The sequence below is a fragment of the Lepus europaeus genome, chromosome 19 (assembly GCF_033115175.1).
Source record: "Lepus europaeus isolate LE1 chromosome 19, mLepTim1.pri, whole genome shotgun sequence".
NCBI classification, from domain to species: Eukaryota; Metazoa; Chordata; class Mammalia; order Lagomorpha; family Leporidae; genus Lepus; species Lepus europaeus.
In genome coordinates, this window is record NC_084845.1 from 38,644,112 (window position 1) to 38,667,004 (window position 22,893).

The following is a 22,893-nucleotide window of genomic DNA, read 5'->3' on the forward strand; positions in this document are numbered from 1 at the left end:
TGACCGAGCAGGCTTTGATCTAAACATATTTCCTGGGGTCTGGATGAGATGACCTAATTGCTGTCTTATCCGCCTCTACTTTTCTGTGAATCTCAGATTGCCCTTTGCTGTGGAGCCCTTTGAAATTCATTTTACATCCCCCCTCCTTACCTCTCTGACATTTGTTCCATTGGGGGTGGAGTGGGTAACTCCTGGGCCAAAGCCCCTTGCTTTCTTATTTTTCTAACGGGACTGCGAAGCTTTAACAGAGTGGGAGATTTTTTTTTTTGAAAGTTCTTTCATTCTTGACACTCGCACCATGCCAAAAATAATAAGCAAATAATCTACTGCTAGAAATTTATGTCAACTGCAAATCATTTAGGATTTTGTTCCTTTTTTTTTTTTTTTCTGTGTAAAAAATGTCGCTTTCTGCCACCCTCTGAAAGCCACAGGAATGAACCTGGCTGTGAATGCCGGGATATGAGACTCCTAGCTCCAGGTTGGCGTCAGGTAGCTCCAACTGCGCGCTCTCTCTCTCTCTCTCTCTCTCTCTCTCTCTCTCTCTCTCTCTCGGGCAGCCTGGGTCTGTCATTGCTCCTGTTAATTTTTTTTTTTTCCTCGCTCAGGTCCCTGTCAATCACCAAACTGCTCTCCCAAGGAGTCCTGTATTTTCCAGGAGGAAGGCAGCTTGTGAGTGTCCTTCCCCAGGGTGGGGCTGTGGAACAGTGCAGATGTAGGGAGAGGGAAGAAGAAACTAACACAAAGGAACACAGGGAAGGAGAAACCCAGAAAGAGGAGAGGATGACCGCGACACAGAGACAGGAAAGCACGTTACAAACAAAACAAAAAGAAGAACGGGAAGTTGCTAACGTTTGTAAATTTGGGGTAGGAGGCTCAAGGGGTTTTGTGAAGACGTCTCCGAATTTTTCTGGATTTTTCCAGCCGTTCACACATCAAAGCCAACGAGCTGGGGGAACAAAATGTCACCAAGTACATATATTTAGTTCCCAAATGCGGAGAACTCAGCCGTCGACCCACGCGCCGACGAGCCGCCTTCTCAGCGCTCAGAGGCTTTTGCCTCCAAAGCCACCGGGACCCCCGAGGAGCAGGGGCCGGGTCGGCGGGCGTGGGGGCAGGGCGCGCACGGCCTCGCCCTGCCGGGAGCCCCCGCGGCTTGGCAAACACCAACCCACGCCTCGCGCGCTGCTCACGCTGGGAGGAGCTGCGGGGCCGAGGGCGAGTTCTTGTTTTGGAAACGCACGGGCAGGTAATGATCGATAGATCAGAAAGATAGCGGGTCGATAAATGGACAGGCAGGGACAAAAGGGCGAGGGAAGGGGAGGCGGGGGGCAGAGACCCAGGCTCCGACCTTTCCCCGAAGGGCTTCGGCTGCCTCCAAAAATCTGATCGGAAAGCAACTCGGCTTCCCTGAAGTCACTTTCAGAAAACGCTGGAAGGGCGGGTGGCTGGCGCGAGGGGAAGTGCCCGCGCTCCCCGCCCCGGCGCCCGCCTCCGCGCGCAGCCCCGGGGGCGCAGGGCCGTGACCCCCGACGCCCTGCCCGCAGCGCGGAGCTCCAGGCTCGGGGGTGGTCGCCGGGCCGCGGGCAAGAGCGCGGTGCAGCTGCGGGGGCCGCCGGCTGGACCCCGCTGGGGAGGCGCGGGGGCCACCCCGGATGTCCTCGGGCGTCGCCCCCGCCGGGGCGCCCTCTCTGAGCCACGCCCAGCGGTGGGAGGTGGAGGGCGCCGCCTGTGCACCGAGGCCCGCCCCCTGGGCCCCGCGAGACCCCGCGCTTCTCTCCCGGGGGGGGGGGGGGGGGGACAGGGTCACTTCTAGGCGACGGGGACGCGGAAGCGAGGAATCGCGTCCTCTGCGTTTTGGGGGCGATTCTGCGAGCCGGACGCCGCGCGCACCTCTATCCCCGCCCTCACCCGGCACGGTTCGGGGCTGGGGTCGGCGCGCACCTTCCGGAACGCGGGGCTGGGCGGGCGCCGCAGGGGTCCAATGAGTGGTGCGTGCAGGCGGCCCCCGACGCCCGCTCCTTCCCTGCGGGGTGGGGGTGGGGGCTCGCCGCCCGTGTAGACGCGGCCTCCACCCCGACGGCGCACGCTGGAGGGACGCCTTTCCAGCTAGGACACAAGCGGGGAAGAGGAAGACTCGGCCAGAATGTTCGCGAGGAGATAACTCAAGTCGCCTCTGCCTAGCCTGCACTGTGTCTCTCAAACACGCATGTGCGCCCCAGTGCCTGGACGCCCAAGGCGAGCGCGCGCGCGCCGGCCTCGCTGGGTGGCGGCCCAGAGTGTGAGTCACACGGTGGCACCCGGGCCGCCGCCTGGCGAGGGCGCGGGGACGAGGCTCTCGGCCGCCTTCGGTCCGAGTGGAGTCCGGGAAGCCACCGCGGCTGGCCGAAAGCTGAGAGCGAAATCCCTGCAGGGTGCAACCTGCAAGTTTCTGCTCTCTTTGGCTGGCGGTGGCGGGAGAGCGGAGTGGGGAGATTACTAAATGCGCTCCCGAACCAGGCTAGGGCGGCCAGCCCCCAGTTTTGAAAATAAAGGAAACGCGAGGCCTTGTAAAACCCTGTTTCTGTTAGGCCTTTTCCCATTGCTTCCTCAGAGAGGGGGCGCACGCGCGCTCTCCTGCACAGGTCACTGGTACCTGGGGTATACCTGACAAGGGTCAGGGGCCTGGCTACATAGAAAAATGCACTCTGAAAACACAGACACGGGATTTTGCTTTATCTGTTGCAAAAGAAAAATGTATTTGATTACTTGGGTAAAATTACAGTATCTCTGTTGTTAGTAAGTATTAAATGTTAAAGAAACTGGACCCTCCCCCTTTCCTTTCAACTTTCCAAGAAAGTGCATGTAACAGTCCAATTTTTTTCTTCTTCCATACCTAATACAAAATAAACAAACACTATACCTGCTCTCGATCAAGAAGAAACATTTGCTCTTGTAGGGACCATCTGTACATTTTAATGAGAGTGATATTTCTTATTGTATATACAAGAGCATCTACATTTTTCTCCACGGAAGGTTGTTCAAGATGCTATACTTAGCAGCACTGTGAAATTCCAGCACACATTTTCTATTGTGAATATACCTACAAGGCTACCAAAACAACACTTGTTTGTTTTTTTTTTTCTCTAAAGAATTCTGCGTGCTTATTACTATACAGAAACTTATTAACATTGAGGGAAGACGCAAGTAAAAAGCACAATACAAATAGCGTTCCAAACGGAAATGGTTAAATCTACAAAACAAAACAAGAAAAAAAAAGCAGTTGAATTTTAGAATAAAAGTAAAAAAAAAAAAACAAAAAACAACAACAACAAAACAAAACCCAAACCTTGCAAAGACCCACACTGCTCAGTCTGTACTTTTAGTCCTTTCCTTAAATCTGTTTCGAAAGATTAGACAATGTGTTTGCTGATAAAATTTTTCAGCAGGATCAAAGTGTACATTTATATACAGACTTTATTAGAGACCTAATGCATCACCATGGCATTGCATCAACACCGGATTCATATTAAACTGGATATAGAAAATAAGTTAATGCCGGATTAAGACCGCCTAGGAGGGCAACTCGAAATTGCCATAAATGTTACAGCAAGTTTACAGCACTCTTAGTCAATTAGTATTTAGTCCAAAATATAGAAGACCAAAGTTAACGCTTGCATTCTGTTTGCAAAGCAAGGTTATATCACTAATAAATAAGCTTTCTTAGAACTCTAGAAGTTGAACAAGGTACAAAAGAATGTCTTCAGAATGACGTGGTCCATAGAGCTGGGGTGACTAGGGGGTGAGGGGCACGGGGCCGGGGTGGGGGGCAGGAGGCCACCAGAGGTGGCGGCCCCAGTGGCTTTAACTCGTGACGACCTCTTTGCTGTCCTCCACAAAGCGGGTGAAGCGGAAGTTGCTGCCGTTCTCACTGCTGGCCATCTTCTCCAGGCCGGCCAGGGGCGCGCTGGGCTCAGAGTTCTGGAGCTTCTCCAGGTTCCCTGTCAGCCCGCTAATAGGTGAGCTGCTGCCGCTGCCCAGGCTTCCAGGAATTGGAGGGACGCCACCGTTCTGAATGACGGAGATCTCGTTGGCCTTCATGGCCAGCCCGTTGGACAGTGCGGCTGCGTACTGGTTCCAGAAACTGGAAGGATCCCCGCTTCCTGACCTGGCCGCCAAATCCTTCTGGAACATTTCTGGGAACTTGACAGGATTGCCTCCTAGAAATGTCATGGGGCCGTCCACGGAGAGCCGCCGGCCCCGCCGCGCCGGGGTGCTGTTCCACATGTGAGTGCCCATGTGCACCTGCCGTGGGGGGGGGGGGGGAGGAAGAAGGGAGGGAGGAGAGAGGAAGGAAGAGAAGCTTAATAGTTGCATCTGTCTCCGCTCATATCCTAGGACGCGACACAGCAAGGGGCCTGCACGTCTACTCTTATTACGGGCCAGACAGTGGAAAGGCCAGCGGCCACTCTGCACCCGCGGCCACTCTTAATAACGTGTCCGCCCTCGACGGCCCAGGGCCTGTCTTGCCTCTTCCCTGGCCGAGATGCCTTACTTACTCCTTTTTTATTACCCGTATTTAGCTTATAATGGCCTCCAACAAGCCAGCCACCGGCAGATAGCGCCTTGCAGGGCGCGAATTGTTATGTCCACTCTCATTGCAATGGTAAGGATTGTATCTGACACGCTTTACCCTATAAATGTCCTTTTCAGATGGGAAAAAAGTACCCCTCGCTGATTGCCCATTGGAGGGCCCCGTGTGTGGCTAGGGGAAAAAAAAAAAAAAAAGGCCAGAAAGTAATTATTCATCTCACATTACTGGCAGCAATCTCCAGAGAGAGACTCTGTCAACAGAGAGATGTACACAGTCAGAGCGCTCAACTGTTGCTCCGGAACTTACGCATATTTGCTTTATTTCCAACACTTATCAGTAGGAAATGTTGTCTAATCAATTATCATCATGCCCATTAGCAGAGCCGGTGACGTTACTGTTTTTAGAGGAGCAAACCACGCTGGAGTGCGTGGTTATGAAAAATAGATGCACACGCCGAGGCGAGCCGCAATTATTAAGTGATGCAGCCGGCGCACAGGCCACGTGGAGGTCTTTAATCAATGCCCTGTGGCAACGCCAGGCTGTCTTCCTGGGTAGGTAGAGCAATTCATTTGGTGCACTTAGCGAGACAACAGGGAGAGGCCGCTGCTTCGCTTAGGTACCAAATTACTCAATGCGCTCTGACATTCAGCGAGCTGCAGGCTGCCCTTGTCCTGGCCATGATCCTGCCCCTCAAGGGCATCCCCCGCTTCTCCCCAGGCAGGTGCAAGCAGCAGGTTCCCCTCCTGAGAACCTCTCTCCCTCTCTGCATCTCGGGCCGCATGCATTACTGGCAATCTGTGGCGTGGAGACACGGGCCGGTGGGGTGGCTGAGGTGCACGGTGGAGGCAGGTACCTTAAGATTGCCTTTAGTCGTGAAAGCTCTTCCACAAATAGTGCAAGCAAAGGGTTTCTCTCCAGTGTGAGTTCTCTCGTGAATCTGCAGGGCACTGGACGAGGAGAAGGTTTTGCCACAGGTGTTGCAATAGTGCTGTTTAGGAGTTCTCCTGGGCAGAGCGGGGAGCAGGACTGGGGACGTGGCAGCGGATGACAGAGGCCCGGAAGGGACGTGACCGCCAGGGGCGTCCTTGCTGTCCTGAGCAGAAACATGCACGAAGCCGTTGACCTCCGTCTTGATGAGAGACGACAAGGAGTTGGCGGGAATGACCGCAGAGTTCTGATTGGGGCCGAGGTTGGAACTGGGCTCGAAGAGCTGGGATGGCAGATCTCGCATCTGATGTGTCAACATGTGCTGCTTCAAATTGCCCTTTGTGGAAAAGCCACGATTGCAAACTGTGCAAATAAACGGTCTCTCTTTGGTATGACTTCTATAGTGGATGTCCAAGGCACTCTGACAAGCAAAGGTTTTGCCACAAATGTCGCAAGCGGTATTTTTAAATTTACCCCGGTCTCTGAAAGGGAAGAGGATGCCCAAGGAATCTTCCTTGATGATTTTCTCTGCGTGACTCGATGTCAGATCCAGGGCCCCGCCGTTCATGGGGGTGGGAGACAAGCCGTTGGCGAACTCGCTCGGCCCGGCCGCTCTCTGTGGCTTTTCCTCGACGCCGGGGGACTTGTGGGCCTCCTGGGCACTGTTGGAGGGGGACAGGGCCTGCATGGATGAGGCGGACTCGGAGGCGGCCGGGCTGCCGGCGCTCTGGCTCTCCACATCCCCGCCCACCGAGGACGAGTCGTTGGTCAGCACGTCCCCCTCGACGGAGCCGTTCTCCACCGACTTGAGGCTGGCCTGCAGCTGCTCCGCTAGGCCGGCGCTGATCATCTTCATCTGGTTCTCCAAAGCAGCGATGCTCGACATCTCGAGGGGCAGAGGCGAGGAGGACAGGCTGTCCTGGGAGGCGTCGGCCGACCTGGGCGTGTCGGGGATGCTGCCGTCGGGACAGTCCTCCATGTTCTCGTCAGAGAAATTGTCCAGGTCATCGAAATTCTTCTCGTCGAAGGAGCCCGTGTCGGACTCCATGGACTCGGGGTAGCTGTCGGGGACGGGGGTGTTGGGGATCTGGCCCCCCATGTGCATCCGAATGTGCTGCTGCAGCACCACGGCGTTGGTGAACTTCTTCTGGCAGATGGGGCAGGAATGCTGGACTCTGAGCGGGGGCACGGCCCGGTGCACGCTGTAGTGGGTCTTGAGGTTCCCTTTCGTGGTGAACGCTCGGCCGCAGATCTTGCACTTGAAGGGCCTCTCCCCGGTGTGTGTCCGGTAGTGCATCTTCAGGGCGCTCTGACAGCTCAGGACCCGGTGGCAAATGATACACTCGTTGGGGTCCGTGGCCTTCTTGTCAATGTTCTCTACCAGCTGCTGCAGCTTGGAAGTCTCTGATGCCTGGGCCGAGTCCAGCAGTCCCCCGAAAGGAAACTTGGCCTTGAACTGCTCCGACATGAGCGGCAACAGAGGGTTGGTGAACGTGGGGGCGCTGCCCGGGCCGCAGTCGGCTGCTGGCGAGCCCAGGGCGCTGCTGCTGCTCCCTGCGGGGGCCGAGGCGGGGACCACGCCGCTGTCTTCACTTTTGCCGCCAGAGGGTGGCAGAGTGGACGCATCGGCTTCCTCTGGGAGCCCACCCAGGCTTCTCGTGGCTGGCTCGGGGGCCCCAGAGTCACTTTTGACCGAACCCGGGGGGCTGGCAGCAGAGTGGCTGATGGGGATGGGGGCTGGCTCTTCTGTCTTGATGAAGGGGGCCAGGCTCGGCAGGGTCGGGGGCAGCGGCAGGCCGACGGAGGTGGTCAGAGTGGGCAGGACTGGCTTGGTGTCCAGCCAGCTGGTGACCGGCTTCTCTGGGGGGATGGACATGCCGTAGGGGATGCCGGTGCTCGTGGGGATGTTGTCCAAATGCTCAGGCACGGGGTAGGGGTTCATCTGGATGTGCGGGTATTTCTCTTTGTGGCGCTGGAAGTGCACCTTGAGGTTGCCCTTGGTGGAGAACCTGTTCCCGCAGATGTTACACTTGAAAGGCCTCTCGCCGGTGTGGGAACGCAAGTGGATCTGCAAGGCACTGTCGCTCCCGAAGACCTTCGCGCAGAACCTGCACTTGTGTTTGAAGAACGCCTCGTCCGAAGTACTTTTTGCTTCGAAGGCGGTGACATTTGGTGGCTTGCTTTTTCTCTGCTGGGCCAAGGCAGACAAGGGGTTTAAGTCCTCTGCCGTCGTGCCGATGTTGGGCAAAGCGCTGGGGAACAACGAGTTAGCGGGGGCCGGCTGAGGTAGAAGTGGATTAGATGCAGGGCTTAATAAGCTGCTTATTGCGAAAGGCGGTGAGGACGATGTGGAGATGGCTGCACTGCTGACATGCGGGGCCCCGGCACTCGAAGCCACTTTTTCCGAGGACGGGGTGGGACCTGCTGCCGCCAGCATGTCCCTACTGGGAGACGTGCCACTGTTGGATGGAAGGATGGTGTTGCCAGAACTGCTCTGAGGTAGCTGGATTGGGGGGAGCTGTTTCACACCGCTAATGCTGGCAGACTGGCTGGCGAGGCTCTGTGCTAATCCAGCTGCTGCCGCCAGCTGTTGAGATAAATGGGAACTTAGCGTGGACAAGGGGTTGGCAGATGTTCGTAAAGTACCTTGGGAAGGACTCGAAGATGTTGGCAAGTCTGCGTTCTGAGATGCCAACAGCAGGATCTGGTGCCGGATCTGTTCGATCAGTTGCAGCTGGTGGATCTGCTGCTGCTGCAGCGCCAGGAGCTGCTCCATGAGGGCGGGGACGGCCAGCTTGCCCCCCGAGGCCCCGCTGCACCTCGCTTCCTGGGAGAACTGGGCCACCGCCACCTTGGTGCTCTGAAGGTTCTCGATGATGACGTTGCTGTTGATCACGGAGAAGTTGCCCAGCGTTGTCAGGTCCCCGAGTTGAGGTAGAGAGGTTGTGATGGCTGAGGTACCTGTGGCGGGGCTGCTGCTGCTGCTACTGCTGCTGCTGCTGCTGCAGCCCGAGGTCCCGCTGCCGCCACCGTGGCCGCCGCCGCCACCCGAGGACCCGCTGCTGCCGCTTTTGTTAGCCACGGGGGCCTCCAGCTCCATGGACTCTTCTCTGTCAAGCCCGTTGTGTTCTGAAAGGTGGCCGCCGTCCACTTGATCGGTTTTGTTCCCCGTGTCATGCATGTGGTCCTCGGGATTATCGGGAGCGGGGCTGGGGGAGAAGCTTCCGGGCGGGGAGGTGGGATTTTCAGTAACGATTAAAACTAATTGATTTTTAGTACAGTTCTTCTTGTGGAGCAGAAGATCTGATAATTCAAAGAACTCAGCACAGCACCGGCCACAGACGTGGGCGTCCTTGCTCTTCGTGATGCGACTTGGGGGATGACCCTTCTCCGTGTCTCCTGTGAACACCAAGAGGTGCAGGGTTAGAAGCAGGGCCAGGGCCACACAGTCACCTCCAGAAAGATGCCCAAGGCCCAGCTCACAGCTGAAGCCCTGGAAAACCAATCGACGGGGCCTAAGGGTGCTGAGGATTCATTTTTTTTTAAGGCTGTGTGTGTATGTGTGTGTGTGTGTGCGTGCCTGTGTGTGGAGGAGGGGGAGGGGGACTTGCCTGTCCATGGCATAGCCCAGGTAGTCACCGGCTTCAGATAATTCATCAAAACATGAAATACTCCGAATGGGCAACACAGGTACATGATGAAATTCCATAGCAAAATATTGATTCCCAATATTTTACACACCTTATTGTCTACTCATCTGTAGAGGGTCCAGCAACCATCCTGAGGACTTATTAGGCTCTTGAGTTTCTGTCAACCTTATTCATTTTCAACTGATCCAAAGATATCTGTGACAGTTTGTTCTGTCACTAAACTAATTTGTAGTCATTCAGGTTCCAATCAGTTGCTGACAAGCGGTGGGGGGAAAATGCATATCGCCAAGCTGTGGACTGACAACTTGAAGATCACCTCCAGCCCCTACCTCCAACCCCGGCTCAGTGTGATCCGTGACAAACACACTTTAGTCACATCACCAGCAAATCCTCCAGGCCGCTCTTCAAGACTTAACTTGAATACAAAAGGGAAAGCAACACACACACAATGCGGAGAAACACGATGATCCTAATCCCTTACAAGGCCTGCCTGGCACCTATATATCACCCCATGGCATGTTTATTTTTAAAATTAAAGAATGCAACCCCTGCCACAACGCCACTGGTCGAGGAATCTATGTCACTAGGCCCCAAATGGCAACCTTCAGCCTCTAAATATTTCATCAGAAACGGCACTTTCTATCTAGAGACTCCAGGGCAGGATTTCCATTTCTGATTAAACATCAACTTAGAGAAGGGTGCACAGTTAAGGGGTTGCGCTGCCCACCCCAGCCAGAGATCACGCTTGCGCTACAGTTTGGAAACGCTTTGCAGCCCTCCTTGTCTGAATGTCTTTAAAAGCAGCTTGCTCTGAACTGTTATCAATTGTTTAACAGATTGTCCTGAACCTTTTATTATAAAAAAAAAAAAATCCCTTTATTTCATGTTTGCTTCCACTGGTTGCTCAGATGTCTTCTCACTAAGATCCATTTGTAAATTAAACATAAAAATCTCCAAGTCCAAGCTAACATCCTATTCAAAGACAGGATGGCGTCCCATTGTTTGCCCAGCATGGGGAACACCAACTTCTGTAGTACAAATGGTGTGTGGTCATCTCCGAGGGCTGTGAAAAAAAAAAAAACTGTTTAATTCAAGGATTACCTCCCTGCATGCCTTCCTGCAGAACAGAATCAGATAATAGGTAGTTTCCATGACTTCCAAATTGAATCTCCCACAAAACTTGCAGGAAGAAAGTAATTGCGGATATGAATAAATGCAAAATAAAAAAAAGCTGTTTTTTTTCCTCCCTAGCAAACTTAATAGTCTACTCAAAGGAGTCAGCCATTTGCCTTTTTTGTAGTAAACATCAAAAAAGGAAAAAAAAAAAAGGCTTGAAGAGTTTTGCATTTCAGAAAATAGATTTAATATCGAGATATTAACTTCCGAAAATTCCTTAACTCTGCTTGCCTTGAGTGATGCAGAAGTCGAAGAGGAAAGAATGCCAAATGCATGCATGCTGTATTCACTGCAAGTGTTATTTTAGTAGCGAAGTTATACTTAACAAGCCAGCTTTCCTGATGCTGGTCGTTTAATCTCCACGAGGGTATAGTGCAAAATGCGGTAACGACACCAAACAAATCTGAGTGGTAGCAGAAAACACCAATAATGATCCAGTTTTAATTTAATGTTTAATCATCCTAATTGGCACTGGATTCCTATGCACGTGGAAGGTGCTCTTTTTGTCCCTTTTTGTCTCTCCTCTTGCCTTAAAACAACATAAACAAAATATTAGATGAAATTTGCTCAAGTTACGTTGCTTAACTTGGGACAAAAATAATGTGACAAAAATTCCGTTTAAAGCTTCTTATTTTGACAACCAATTTTAAATGATGCATCCATTTCAGATGCTTATTTTAAACTAGGAAATGCAATTCCTAATATATTCAACAGAAATGTGATTTCTTTCTCTTTGCACATTTCCATATGTAATGGTTATGTTTCCATCTACTTTTACAGCCAATTATGAAGGAACAAAAGCTATTCTGTTTGTTCACACATTTTCAACAAAATGCATTAAAACTATTATGTCAGCATGTTCTATTAAGCTCTGCATTCAGTGGAAAATACTTTTCAACCAGCTCACATTTATCAAAACATAAAGCCACTTTAAAACACAGTTTTGCTTGGTCAGCTGGGCTTAGACAAATAATGACAGATTCAGAACTAAATAACTAGCAAGGGAAATCAGAAAACTGACTTCATCAATTGTACACATTACAATGTAGTTGCTTCAAATATTTAGCACATCTGTGCTCACGATTAAAGGGCATTTTAATTCTTTATAACTTGCAAACGTCTGATAGTCTCGTAATAGAGAGAGAAAATAAAGGAAAGGTTGCTTTACAAGATTTAGCTGATTATTACTTTCCTGCGCTGGAGTTCTGTATGTGTGCGGCTTCAAGACTCACTTGAGAATTTGCAAGTTTTTCAACCTGAACATTTTTATATTTGAGATTGTGCTAACTGGACGGAAAATGAGAGACGCTGAAAAACACACGCCTGCTTCTTCTAAGAGAGACTGTTAAAAAGCTGCCTATGTTTTAGCTTAGATTCTCACAACATTTTAATAAGCTGACATTTGATCTCACTGTAGAGTCAACTAATTTAATTTCCTGATGTTGGTGAACACCTCCAGGACCCCCCCCCATCCCCCACCCTGGTATCTATTCTGATGGATTTCAAAAGCAGGTGTCGCTACACTGTAATAATTCTTAACTTTAAATCTATTTGTATTCTGAACAGAACTCCAATGAAACAGCTTGAAAAGGAGACAGAGAAAAACAAGAGAACTAGTTTGTATCTTTAACTACCAAAGGGAATATTTTAAATTGCAATAAGATAGACACACTGGAACAAGTTCTAATTCCTTTTTCCCATCATCCCGCAAGCTTGTATCTCTCTCAATAATCTGTTACATAGGATTGCAACTGGTGACCCCATTATAGTAAGCACAGTTGCCTCCTTCCTTGTACTACGGTAAAAACAACATTCCCATTCCTTTTCTATGGATTTTGCATACAAATGAAAGTAATTTTGTAATGCTAGCCAGATAGGAACATTTAAGAAGCAGTGGTTTTCTAAGTATGTACACAGAAAAAAAATATTTGGAATTTTCTGGGCCTTTTTTGGGGGGAGGGGATGATCTTAACATACCCCCACCCCTCCTTACAGAATTTTTACTGAACTCCCAGATATTTTAGTTTTTGTGTTATTTTGGTACTTGATACTCAATTCAAATTTATCCATTTTTCATCATTTGACCAAAACATTGGCAGAATCAGAAGCAGAAAATTGAAGTGTTCCAGCATATCTGTCTGCTGAGAAAAATAAAAATAAAACTCTGCCCCACAGAGAAAGGTTTGGCCAGCCAGGAAAAGCAAAAACCACCACCCTCCTCTACCAGACTTAGTTTTCTTTGTGGGGCTTCTCAGAAAGACACTTCACTGTACTCGCTTTCACCTTAAGACCATATGAACATTTTTGTCACACAACTTCTCCCCATGGTGGTTTTGTAGCCTATAACTTTAAGAGGTTGTTCCTCTTTCATGGACCTATTTAGGAAGGCTGTCATAAACATATTTGATGGATTGATCCTTTATCTTTTTTTTTTTTTTTTTCTTGCACAGACCTGAGAAAAAGCCAGAATCTGAATGTCTAGCTGAGGATTCCAAAAGAATCTTGAAACACGACAACATATGTTGTGCATATTTTCTGTAATGTCCAAACTTTCCTCTCTGGGATGTGCAAAAGCAAATGACAACATGGACCGGACCGGCACCCTTCAAGTGAGCTCGGTGTTCTGACCAGGATTAGGGCATTCTCCTGTGATCCAACACAAACGCAATCCCTGAAAACATAGCCACCCAGACAAGACCCTCCTTTTAAAACCGTGAGCCCAGCCCACCTAAGGCACACAATAAAAGAAAGGGGGAGAGTGTCTCCCCCACGGATGAATCACACTGAACACTAGATGGGGTTCCACTTGCACGGGTTTGTTCAAAAACTTCTCTGTGGCTTTCGTATTCCAGTGACGCGGAAAAGAGAGACTCCTTAAGGCGAGATCTAAACTTTGACTACATAAACATTGGCAAAGGCACAAGAAACTAAATCCCTGTTGTTTGCGGGTAAAACTGAGCTATGAGAACTACCTGTCAATCTTCCCCTTTGGGGGTCTGGCATCTGAGGGTGACAGGGGAATAAGGTTAGGAAAAGAAGCCAAGCTGATAAGGTGAAACTAAAATAAACTACTAACTTCCTGCTAAGTGACTAGCAAGACGCAATTTGGGGGTCACCGGGAAGATACTGAAAGACGTATGATGATCTGGACCTTGTCACCCCTGCATGGGAGGAGGCTAGCAAAGGTTAAAACAGCTCCGGCACACTGAGGCTTTCCGAAGCCTGGCATGCAAACTTTTTTTTCTTTTCGGGGGGAGGGGCGGCGGCTCTTAGGTTAACTTACCATCTCTTTGGCTGAACAACTAGAGGACTTCAGTTGTGCTAATCTACGACTATTTTAGACTACGGGGCGGTCTGCGCCAATGCTCTCTCTTAGAAAACCCAGCTAACACCATAGGAAGACTTCGTTTGGGTTAGCACACAGACACAGCGTGGCTTTTGAACAATTTCAAAACACTTAACCAGTCTGCCTATTTCTGCTCTAAGCTGCAGAGGCTCTCCACAGTAAACACGTGGGCTCCCGCCTGGGAAAGAGCTCTGTGGGTAGGCAACTTGCTACCTCCATACGGATACAAAGAGATGAAAGAGAGCCCCCCTCCCCAAGAGTCACCTATACATTGGCACTTGTGCCTACGAACCTTAGGAGAAACTCCACGTAATACAGACCACAAAACCTTGAGCATCGCAAAGGCACTTTCACACATGAAAACTTACACCCAACTGGACTTTGGCTTTGGTTGTGTGTTTGTGTGTGTGTGTGTGTGTTTTGTTGTTGACAATTTAGGAAGTACATACAGCCTGAAGCAAATCTCAAACAGTTTGCATTTTCTCATCCAGAATCCCCCATTAATGCCAAACTTAAAATAGGCCTGATTAAACACGAATTCTTTCCGACTGCCTTATCTTGCAGGTGTCGGTTTTTTAAAAAAAGCAATTAATTATAGTTCTCTCTAACCTTTTGGGTCTAGAAATCAATGTGTTGCCATTAAGCTGCTCACAATGAGTAACTTACTTTGGTAAATAATAGAATTTCATTATTAATATCAGTAAGCAGATATTTTTATGATACTTCACGTGAGTCAATGTTTGATCTGCAACTCATGATGTTTTTATTTTTCCTCCAATATTATCTTTTCCTCGAAAAAGCTGAACAGCAAAAATACTTTCTTAATAAATGAATGAAGTCCAAATAGGCCAGCTATGTAGTTACAGGCGTGATAAAAATACCACCAAGGGAAGAAAAATCCAATACATGTACACACACACACACACCCACAACTGAAATTCAAATCTTTAGCAGAGAACCCACTTCTGAAAATCAGCAAACTTTCATAACCTTCTTCCTCGGAATTATTTATCTCTGTGCACCATCTTTTCAGCGGCAGTTCTCTTTCTACAAGTGTTTTGAGACTTGTTGAATATCATATAAGAGGCAAGTCATATGTGCCACAATCTTGCTTCCCTAAGAAACAAGAATCCCCCAGGTTATTTTAGAGTGTTTCTGGCATCACAGCTGCACTAAAGCAGAGTCAAACACCGATACCCTAAGTTAAATCGGCCAAAGAACCCCGTTTTCTTGAACTGGCTCTGATGAAGCGGTCTGTGTGGCTGCTTCCATGTCTCGGCTGTCTTTATAAGCGTGCACACACTCACACACACAAACACACTACCTGAGACCTGCTCCTTAACTAGGGTCTACATACTTCTTGGTTCTACTCTGGGCAGAAGTCATAAAAACTTGAGGTGCTGGCACTTGAGAAGTACAGAAACTAAATTGGATCTGCTGTGTTTGCTGTTTCGCTTGCCCCTCTCAGGACTACCTCCAGAAAAAAGTAACCACAATGTTTGAACAGGGGTGTGCCTTCTAAAAATGTAACCACATACACACACACACACACATATAGGTAAACAACAAAGCAAAACGCCATCGCCCCTCGGGAAGGACCTGAGATCAGGAAGGGGATGCACCACAGAGGGGTGACTTTCTAAGGGTAACCTGGAGGTCGGTCTGGAACTTTCAGTTGCATTTCTCTCAACCATTCTCAAATAAAAAGACCAGGATGCAGTGGGGGGGGGGGCATGTTAGGCCTGCCTGTATGTCCAGCACTGGGGAGGATCATTTGTGTACTAATATTATTACAACACACTAAATCCTGTAACCCTATTACAAAATCCACCCTCTAGGCAACTTCTTCGGAACTTATTGTTCGACCATGTAAAACCAGTCATAAGCTAAAACCATTCCTGCTGAAGGCGAAGAGGAGGGGGAGCAGAGAGGGGCGCGGGCCTGGCTGGGAGGGGTGTTTCCTGGGGTGTCCCTCACACTACACTGCTCCTTGGGACAATGAGCCAGCTTTGGGGAAGAAAAAAAAGAAAAGGAGGAAGGAAGGAAGAGAAAGGAAAAGAAAGATGGAAAAGAAAAGAAACTCGATTCAATCACTTAATTAACTTACCTCAAAGCTCAAATAAACTAAAAAAAAAGTACTAATAAATAATCAGAGTAAGAGGTAGTGAACCTCTTTTATGCCATTGCTTTATGAGAGCCTTTAACTATTAAAAATGCCGGATTGAGAAGGGGAAAGGCAGTTGCTTCCTCCACCAGACTTGAATCGTGTGTGTGTGTGTGTGTGTGTGTAAAATGTAGAAAATCAGTCAAAATGAACAAGATATACTAAAAACCCCTCCTTTCTCTCTACTTGGGGTTTTCATATACAAATTGTGAGCCTAGCGGGCTGGCGGTGCGGAAGGTCTGCACAGAAACTCCAGGAAAGATGGGTGCAGGGGCGCGAAGCTGCCTAAGAAGCCCAGAACGGTACCGCTGCGGCCTCGGGTCACTTCACCTTGCCTTACCAAGCGCGTTTGGGGCGCAAAGCAGGGTGCGGGAGCTCTTTTCAGCGGACTAGGAAATCGCAGCGATTTGGGGGAAGGCTTCAAGGGAGAAGGGGAGAAGGCAAACACTGCAGCTCGTGTTCTCAAGTTTCTCCATTTCTTACAGGGACCCCAGGCTAGGAGTCCCCCTGTCGCGACAGCCGGGGTCCCTAGGCTCGGCGGCCGGACTCTGCGCGGGTCCCTGCGCCCCAGCTCCAGGGAGAGCCAGGCCTCTGGGAGAGGGACCTCGGGACCTTGGGCCCAGGCGGCCGCAGATCGCGGTGGACAGAAAGGCTGATCTGGGGGCACGCTTCGGAGCTCTGTCCGGGTCCTGATTCCTCCTCCACACCCTAAAAATCCCTCCCGGGTCGTGAGCACCACTAGGCAGCTCGTTGTGTGCGCGCCGACCGGCAGCCGAGCGACGTGCCGGGCTAATCGGAGGAACTGAGCCCGGGCGCCGCTCCACGGCCCCCGGCGCTGGGCCTGGGAGCTCGGAGGCCACTCCAGAGAAACGGTTCCAAAGACGAGGCGGGAGTCCCGCGTCCCCATTCCGTACCCCCAGTTCCCTGCCCGGAGGTGCCCCGCGGTCGGCCGTGGCTCCCGCTCACAAACTTTGTCCTGGACTTGTTCACGTCCTCGGGGACCGCGCAGCTGTCGCCTCCACCGGCGAGAGCGAGCGCCTCCGTTCCAGGGGTCTTCGCCCTCCTGCTGCCTGGCTGGCTACTCCCCCTCCCCTCCCTGCAATCCTGGAAAAACCACCCTACGACTCCTTCCCGGTGCCGCCTCAAGTTCGGGGCGCCACGATCTGCCGAGGGCGCGCACCAAATCTGGAGCATTCGGGGGCGAAGGGTGCATGGACGGGGGGGGGGGGGGGGGGGGAGGGAGAGATGCGGAGATGAACTCGGGGAGCCGGATCGGGACACCTTCCTCGGTCCGCACCCGCAGCAAAGTGCGCTCTCCACTGAGCTGCGACCCCGGGGCGTCGGGCGCGAGCGCCCCGACACGGGTCTCCAGCTTCTGGCCAGCTCCGGACGCCCCCGGGGCACCTCATTCCGCCGCACAGGCCGAGGGCGGTGGGAGCGCGGGGCACCCGGACGCAGCCAGCTTCCCTCCCCCCCCACCCCGCCCTACTCTCGGAGTTCAGCTCGGAGCACCAAGTAAACTTCCTCCCCGCTGGCAGCAGGGCCCGGGCGGTGGAGGCCCGGCCGGGGGCCCCGCGTGCGGCGCTGGAAGCGCGGAGGGGCCAGCGAGGGCGGGCGCGGACGGCCTCTGCCCGCGCCCGCGCCCCGCGAGGCGCCGGGGTCCTGGCCGCGGCTGGGCTCGGCTCCCGGGAGAAGCCGGGGCGGAGGAGCCAGGCCGGCCAGCCCGCCCTCCTCCTCCTCCTCCCCCCGGGAGGACCGAGCAACTCCTGAAAGATCCCGCCGGGAGATGGGCTGCTGGCTCTTCCCGGGGGCAGGGGGGAAGCCGCAGGGGCAAACTGAGAATTAAAAGGAAGAGGAAACACGCCGAGTCGAAAAGGCGAGCGGGGCCGCGGCGGCGGTGGCGGCGGCCGGGCCGGCGGGCGCGGGGCGGCCGCGTGCCGCGGGCCGGGTGTGCGTGAGTGTGAGCGCGCGTGTGTCCGCGGCCGCGGGCCGGAGCACTCACCATCTCGCCGGGGGAGCGAGGCCACTTCGGGGTCGGATTGGAAATGTTGAGGCTTCGCTTGCTTCCTCCGCGACATGCTGGCTCAAACATCAGCTGGGGCAGAATAAAAAATTACTAAAAAAAAATCTTCTCAAAATTACGGAAATCGAGCGGCGGCGGCGGCGGCGGCTCCCCCCGCCCGCCGGCCCGCCCGCCCCCTCCCCGGCTCCCCGGCCCCGGGCGCAGCGCGCATGTGTCCTGCTATAATTATGATTATCAATAATGCATTGCGATTAATCATAGAGGGGTTCTTTGAAAGGCGATTGGCACCGGGCCAGCGCTATTCAAACCCGCTCGCCTTAATCAATTAGTTCGTGATTTGCTGCAGACCCCTGTCTCTCCGCGCGCTGGCCCAATAAGCCGGCCGCGGGGCTGGCTCTGCGCGCCGCGCCGCCCGGCACTGGGTTAACCCTCTTCGCGACCGCCCGGGACTCCGCGGCCCGGCCGCCGGGGGCCTGCCTCCTCGCCACTGCGCGCCCGGCGCCCCGGCCGGCGCCCCCCGCCCCCTCGGGCTGGGCCGACCCGAATTAGCATGCCCTCCCCGGAATGAAGCCGGCCTGGCGGGGGGTGGGGGTGGGGCCGGGCGGCGGGGGGCTGGGGACCCGGGCTCCCGGCGCGCTGCGAACTTCCCAACTCCCGCGCACGACGCGCCGGCCCGCGGGGGGGAGTCCCGTGGCGGGATTTGGGGGGGAGGGCGTCCCGCTTCGTGAGTGTTTCTTCGTTTCTTTAAGAGCTACCAGAAAGCAACCCACCCCCACCCTCATAAAAAAAAAAAAAATAAGCAAGTGGGGACGAGCCAGCCCCACGCCGGTCCGCCTCCCGCCCGCGGCCCGGCCTCCCGCCCGCCCGCCGCCTGGCTCGGCGCTGCTTCGCCCCGAGTTCTCCATGCCCTGGATCCCGGGCTCGCGGGGGCGCGGAGAAGAGGACCGAGGAAAGGTTTGGGAACGTGATGGGCTTGGGGCTTCGGGGGCGGGTGGGTAGGAACAGCTCTCCCGCCACCCCCACGGCCCCCTCCCCCCACCAGGGGCTCAGCGCCTCCAGCCTCTCGCTGGCTCCCTCGCTCCCTTTCTCTACCTCGGACATTCCCAGGACAATTAGGGCTGAAGTTTTCGGGAGAAGCGCCCCGAGCCCGTGGGATAAGGGGGCGGCCCGGCTCCGCCCAGGGCCCCTTCCGATCCTCCCCCCGGCTGCCCGGGTTGGCTGCAGGGCGCGTCACTCCGCAGGGAGGCGGCGGCGGCGGTGGCGCCGCCGAGCCCGGGGCGGGCGGAGAGCGGGGACCGGCCTGGGCTCCGAGTTCAGCTCCGGCCGGGGGGAGGGGAGGGGCCGCCGCTCGCCCGGTGCGCTGCTGCGCGCCCCTGGCCAAGGGAGGGGAGGCGCGGCGCGGCCGAGCCGCGACCTGGGCAAAGCCGGCTCCCCAGAACCCTGAGCTCCCAGCCCTGGGGGAGGGGGCTCCCCAGCCACCCCGGAGGAGGTGGCGGTGCCGATCCGGGAGTGAGGAGTGGGGCGGGGGATGCCCCTGTCCGCTGGCGTCCGGCTGCGCGGAAGCTCGCCTTTACTTTTCGCGCACTCGCCGAGTGCGGTGCCCAAACTTTTCGCTCTATCTCCATCTCCCCTAGCTGGGATGCAGCCTCCTTACCCACGCCCCAGAATCTGGAGCCCGGAGTCCGGGCCCCGCACTCCCTCTGCCGGGCTCAGGCGCCCGCGAACCTCAGGCTCGATCCTCAGCTCAGCCCAGCTCGTTCCCTCGCGCCTCGGGGTCTCTTGGCTCCGAGGTTCCCGAAGTCCGGCGCCCGAAGGACTAAACTACTAAACTTGGGCGCAGTGATGGGGGAGGCGGGGGTGCAGACACACAATCCCTGCCCTATCTCGCGATCGGGAAGGCAGAGGGCTCGTGAGGACGCCCCAATTCGGGAGCGCGCTTGTCTGGGTGGTGCCACAGTCGGTTCGCGCGAAGTGGGCACCGATCACTCCAGCAGAGCCGGAGTCTGGCCGTGCGCGCGCGAAAGACCCTTTCCCTCCTACTCCTCTTCGGTCTTGAAGTCTTTTTTTTTTTTTTTAAGTCTAAATCTTTTGTGTACGGTTGAATGTTTCTGTTTTGCGCCTGCTGACTTTATTTATTTTCTTGATACAACTTCTGCGTTCTCCCTGTTGGCCCTTTCTTTGGTTTTTCTCGCATTTTCCCTGTTAGCCCTCTCTTAGGCACGCACACACACCCCGCTCTCCCTGGCTCCCCAGGTCCTGCAGGGTACAGTAGATTTTGATAAAAAGACAAACGAAGCTATCAGTGAGGCTGATGTTGAAGAATGAAGATAATAATGTTTCCATAGGTGGTGCTTCAAATGCTATTATTTCTCACTGAATATTTAAAGAGATCCCCCGGCAAAGATGGATCTGCAGGCTCCTGGGATGCGAGCCGCTGGCTTCCCCAGATCCCCGGGAAACGTGTCCAGGAGCACGTGTAATCCCCCACCCCGCAAGCCAGCGTCGTCTCCAGCACCCCAGCCCGCACCCTCGCAGGTACGAAGACGCGGCCCCCGCACTCCCACACTCGTCGCCCCGCACCTACACGCGTGCCGAGGCACCCGCGCCGGTCGCTAACGCTCTCGGCCTTTGGCAGGTCCGGGCCTCCGGGACGCCGCAGGCTGCGGGGGAACCGAGTCCAGCTGGGGAGTCCCGCAAGCCCTTTCTCCCGGTGCGCGCCGCGTGCGCGCGGGAATAGCTCCACAATGTGCTCCTTACTGGGTCTATATGTGACTGAGATGAGGGAATTAGAAGAAGAAAAAATAATAATAAAGGCTTTCCCTCCTCCCAAACAACACAACAAACCACCAAACGAAATGAACATGCAAAAACTTCTTCGCGAAGTTTAATTAAAAATGGGCGCGCAACGACGAATTAATTGGGGGGAATCCAAACTTTAATAACTTTTTTCGTTCTTCTGCGTCTTCGACGGCGTAGAGGCGGGCGTCTCGCTCCGCGCGCGGCGCCCCCCGCTAATTTCTTGTTTGTTTTCTTTCCCTGTGCGGCCGGGGGAGAGGAGAGGGAGGTGGAGGAGAGGGGGATGGGAGAAGGGACGGTCGGCTTGGCGGGGAGAGAATTGGTCTTTATTGTTGATGGCAATACATCAATTACGGGCCATTGTGTCGGGCCCAAGTTCCGTGGTTCGCTGACGCGGGCGCCGCCGTGTCAGGGAGCTGCCGTGGCTCCGGGAGCCGCGGCGCAAAGAAATAATTAAATCAATAACAACGTGGGAGACAGAGTGGGGGTTAATTTTTATTTTGGAGCAGGGCGAAGGAAGGCAGCGAGTGCGAATGAGAAGCCACGGCTAGTGTCCCTCCCCGTGCCCGGTGCACCCCAGAGACCTGCGCGCGCTCTCTGGGGTCGCGCCCTTGCGGCCCAGGGCTGGGGGCAGCTGCCAGGGGTGGCGGGGGAGGATCCTGGTGACGAGGCTCGGGCTCGCCAGTTCCTCGAGAGGGCCCGGTACCCACGAGCCGCTCCTCGAGAGGGCATGGGGGTGGCCCGAAGCGAGGTAGCAGCTGTGCCGGGGTCGCGACCTCGCGGGCCGAGAGGAGCCGCACCCGGGGGAGGTGCTAGGCTGCCAACCCGCTTCTGGAGGGGTGGTTGCCCGGCTCTGCCCACACGTCGCGTCGGTCCTCCCAGGCCCTGCGGTGTTCTTGGTGGCTTAGCGGGGCCCGAGGGTGCTGTGAGGCCGCCGCTGCGTTCTCGGCGCTGGAGTCGCCCATCCTGGGAAGGGGAGGGCCTGTCGGGGCTCCCCCACACCCCAGGCCAGCTGCCTCTCCCCGCGGAGCGACCTCATTCTGGCCCAGTCTGACCCTGGCTGTGGGACCAGGCCTTCCCTGGGCTCTAGACCCTGGGGCGTAGCGTTCGGCCCGCGCACGTTGGGCAGCCCACCCCAGAACTGGAGGACGCCTCCGAGCGCCCTCCCCACGGCCCCGCTTCCTCGGGCCGGGCCCCAGGCCACGCTGGCCCGCGGCCGAGGCCAGGAGGGCAGTAGAGGAGGTTTCGTTTTCCGAAGCCAAGCAAAAAGCGGCCAAAAGGCGGCCGCGGCGCCCTGGGGGCGCGGGGGGAGGCGGCGCCTCGATGGTATCAACATTATTGATGGGGAACCGTTCGGGGCAGGAGCCCGGAGATCAGGTTCCCAGTCCCTCCCCTACCCGGAGGTGGGTGGGACGGAGCGAGTGTGTGGGGTGTGTGTGTGTGTGTGTGTGTTCGGGGCTGGGGGCGCCGGGATGCCCCGCGTGAGCCCCTCGGAGTTTAGTTTCCTTGTCTGAAAGGGAGAGGGAAGAAGTTGAGGTGACTTGTACCCGAGCCCTTAGGGTTGAGGCTGGCGAGGTGGGAGGAGGGAGCAGGAGAGCGGCTGGAGGCAGAGCCCAAGTTTGGAGACCCCGCCATAGGTGCGGTTATTTTCCACGCCCCGGCACTCACCGGCTTCTCCGGGAGTTTGAAAACACTCCTTTTCCCCACTGATCTCTTGTCTCTCAAATCCTAACCTCTGCTTGCACACTGGCGCGGCTTCGAACCCGAAGGCCCGGAGGAGCAGGCTCCGCCCGGTGCCCGCGCCCCTGGCACAAGTCTGCGCCTTGTGCGCCTTTGGCACCCTGACTTCCCAGCAGCTAAGTCCCGGCGGCGGCGAAAAGGCACAGTTTTTTAGGGGGGGGGCTCCCACCGCGCACCTCCAAAGCCTAGTCTGCAGTCGGGCGCCGGGAGCCGTGCGGGGACCAAAGCGCTCCGGCGCCGGCGGCCGCGGGAAACGCAGCGGTGCCCAGCGGGGCTGGGGGGTGGGCGGGCTCGGGAACCACCCGCGCGCACCCTCACCCTAGCCGAGGGTCCCCTACCCCTCGGCCGCGGCAAACTTCGTCCTCCTCCCCTGGCAGGGCCATTCCCACACCGGCGCTGAGACTCTGACTTCGCCGGCGACTGCAAGTACCAGCGACGTTTGCTTTCCGTCCACACCGAGCGTCTCGCACTTCAATTCATTGCGCCCCGCATGCAACAGTG

The 22,893-nt window shown here is 54.7% G+C and overlaps 1 protein-coding gene across 1 annotated transcript; it reads right to left on the reverse strand.

Moving 5' to 3' along the window:
• Nucleotides 1-2,726: 2,726 nt before the first annotated feature.
• SALL1 (spalt like transcription factor 1) lies at nucleotides 2,727-18,972 on the reverse strand. The gene is made up of 4 exons (XM_062177217.1): nucleotides 18,949-18,972; nucleotides 17,836-17,928; nucleotides 5,424-8,896; nucleotides 2,727-4,281 (listed from the first exon to the last, which is right to left on the reverse strand). Exons 2-4 carry the CDS (start codon nucleotides 17,909-17,911, stop codon nucleotides 3,841-3,843), a joined length of 3,990 nt encoding a protein of 1,329 aa, XP_062033201.1. The 5' UTR covers nucleotides 17,912-17,928; nucleotides 18,949-18,972; the 3' UTR covers nucleotides 2,727-3,840.
• Between the last annotated feature and the right edge of the window lie 3,921 nt (nucleotides 18,973-22,893).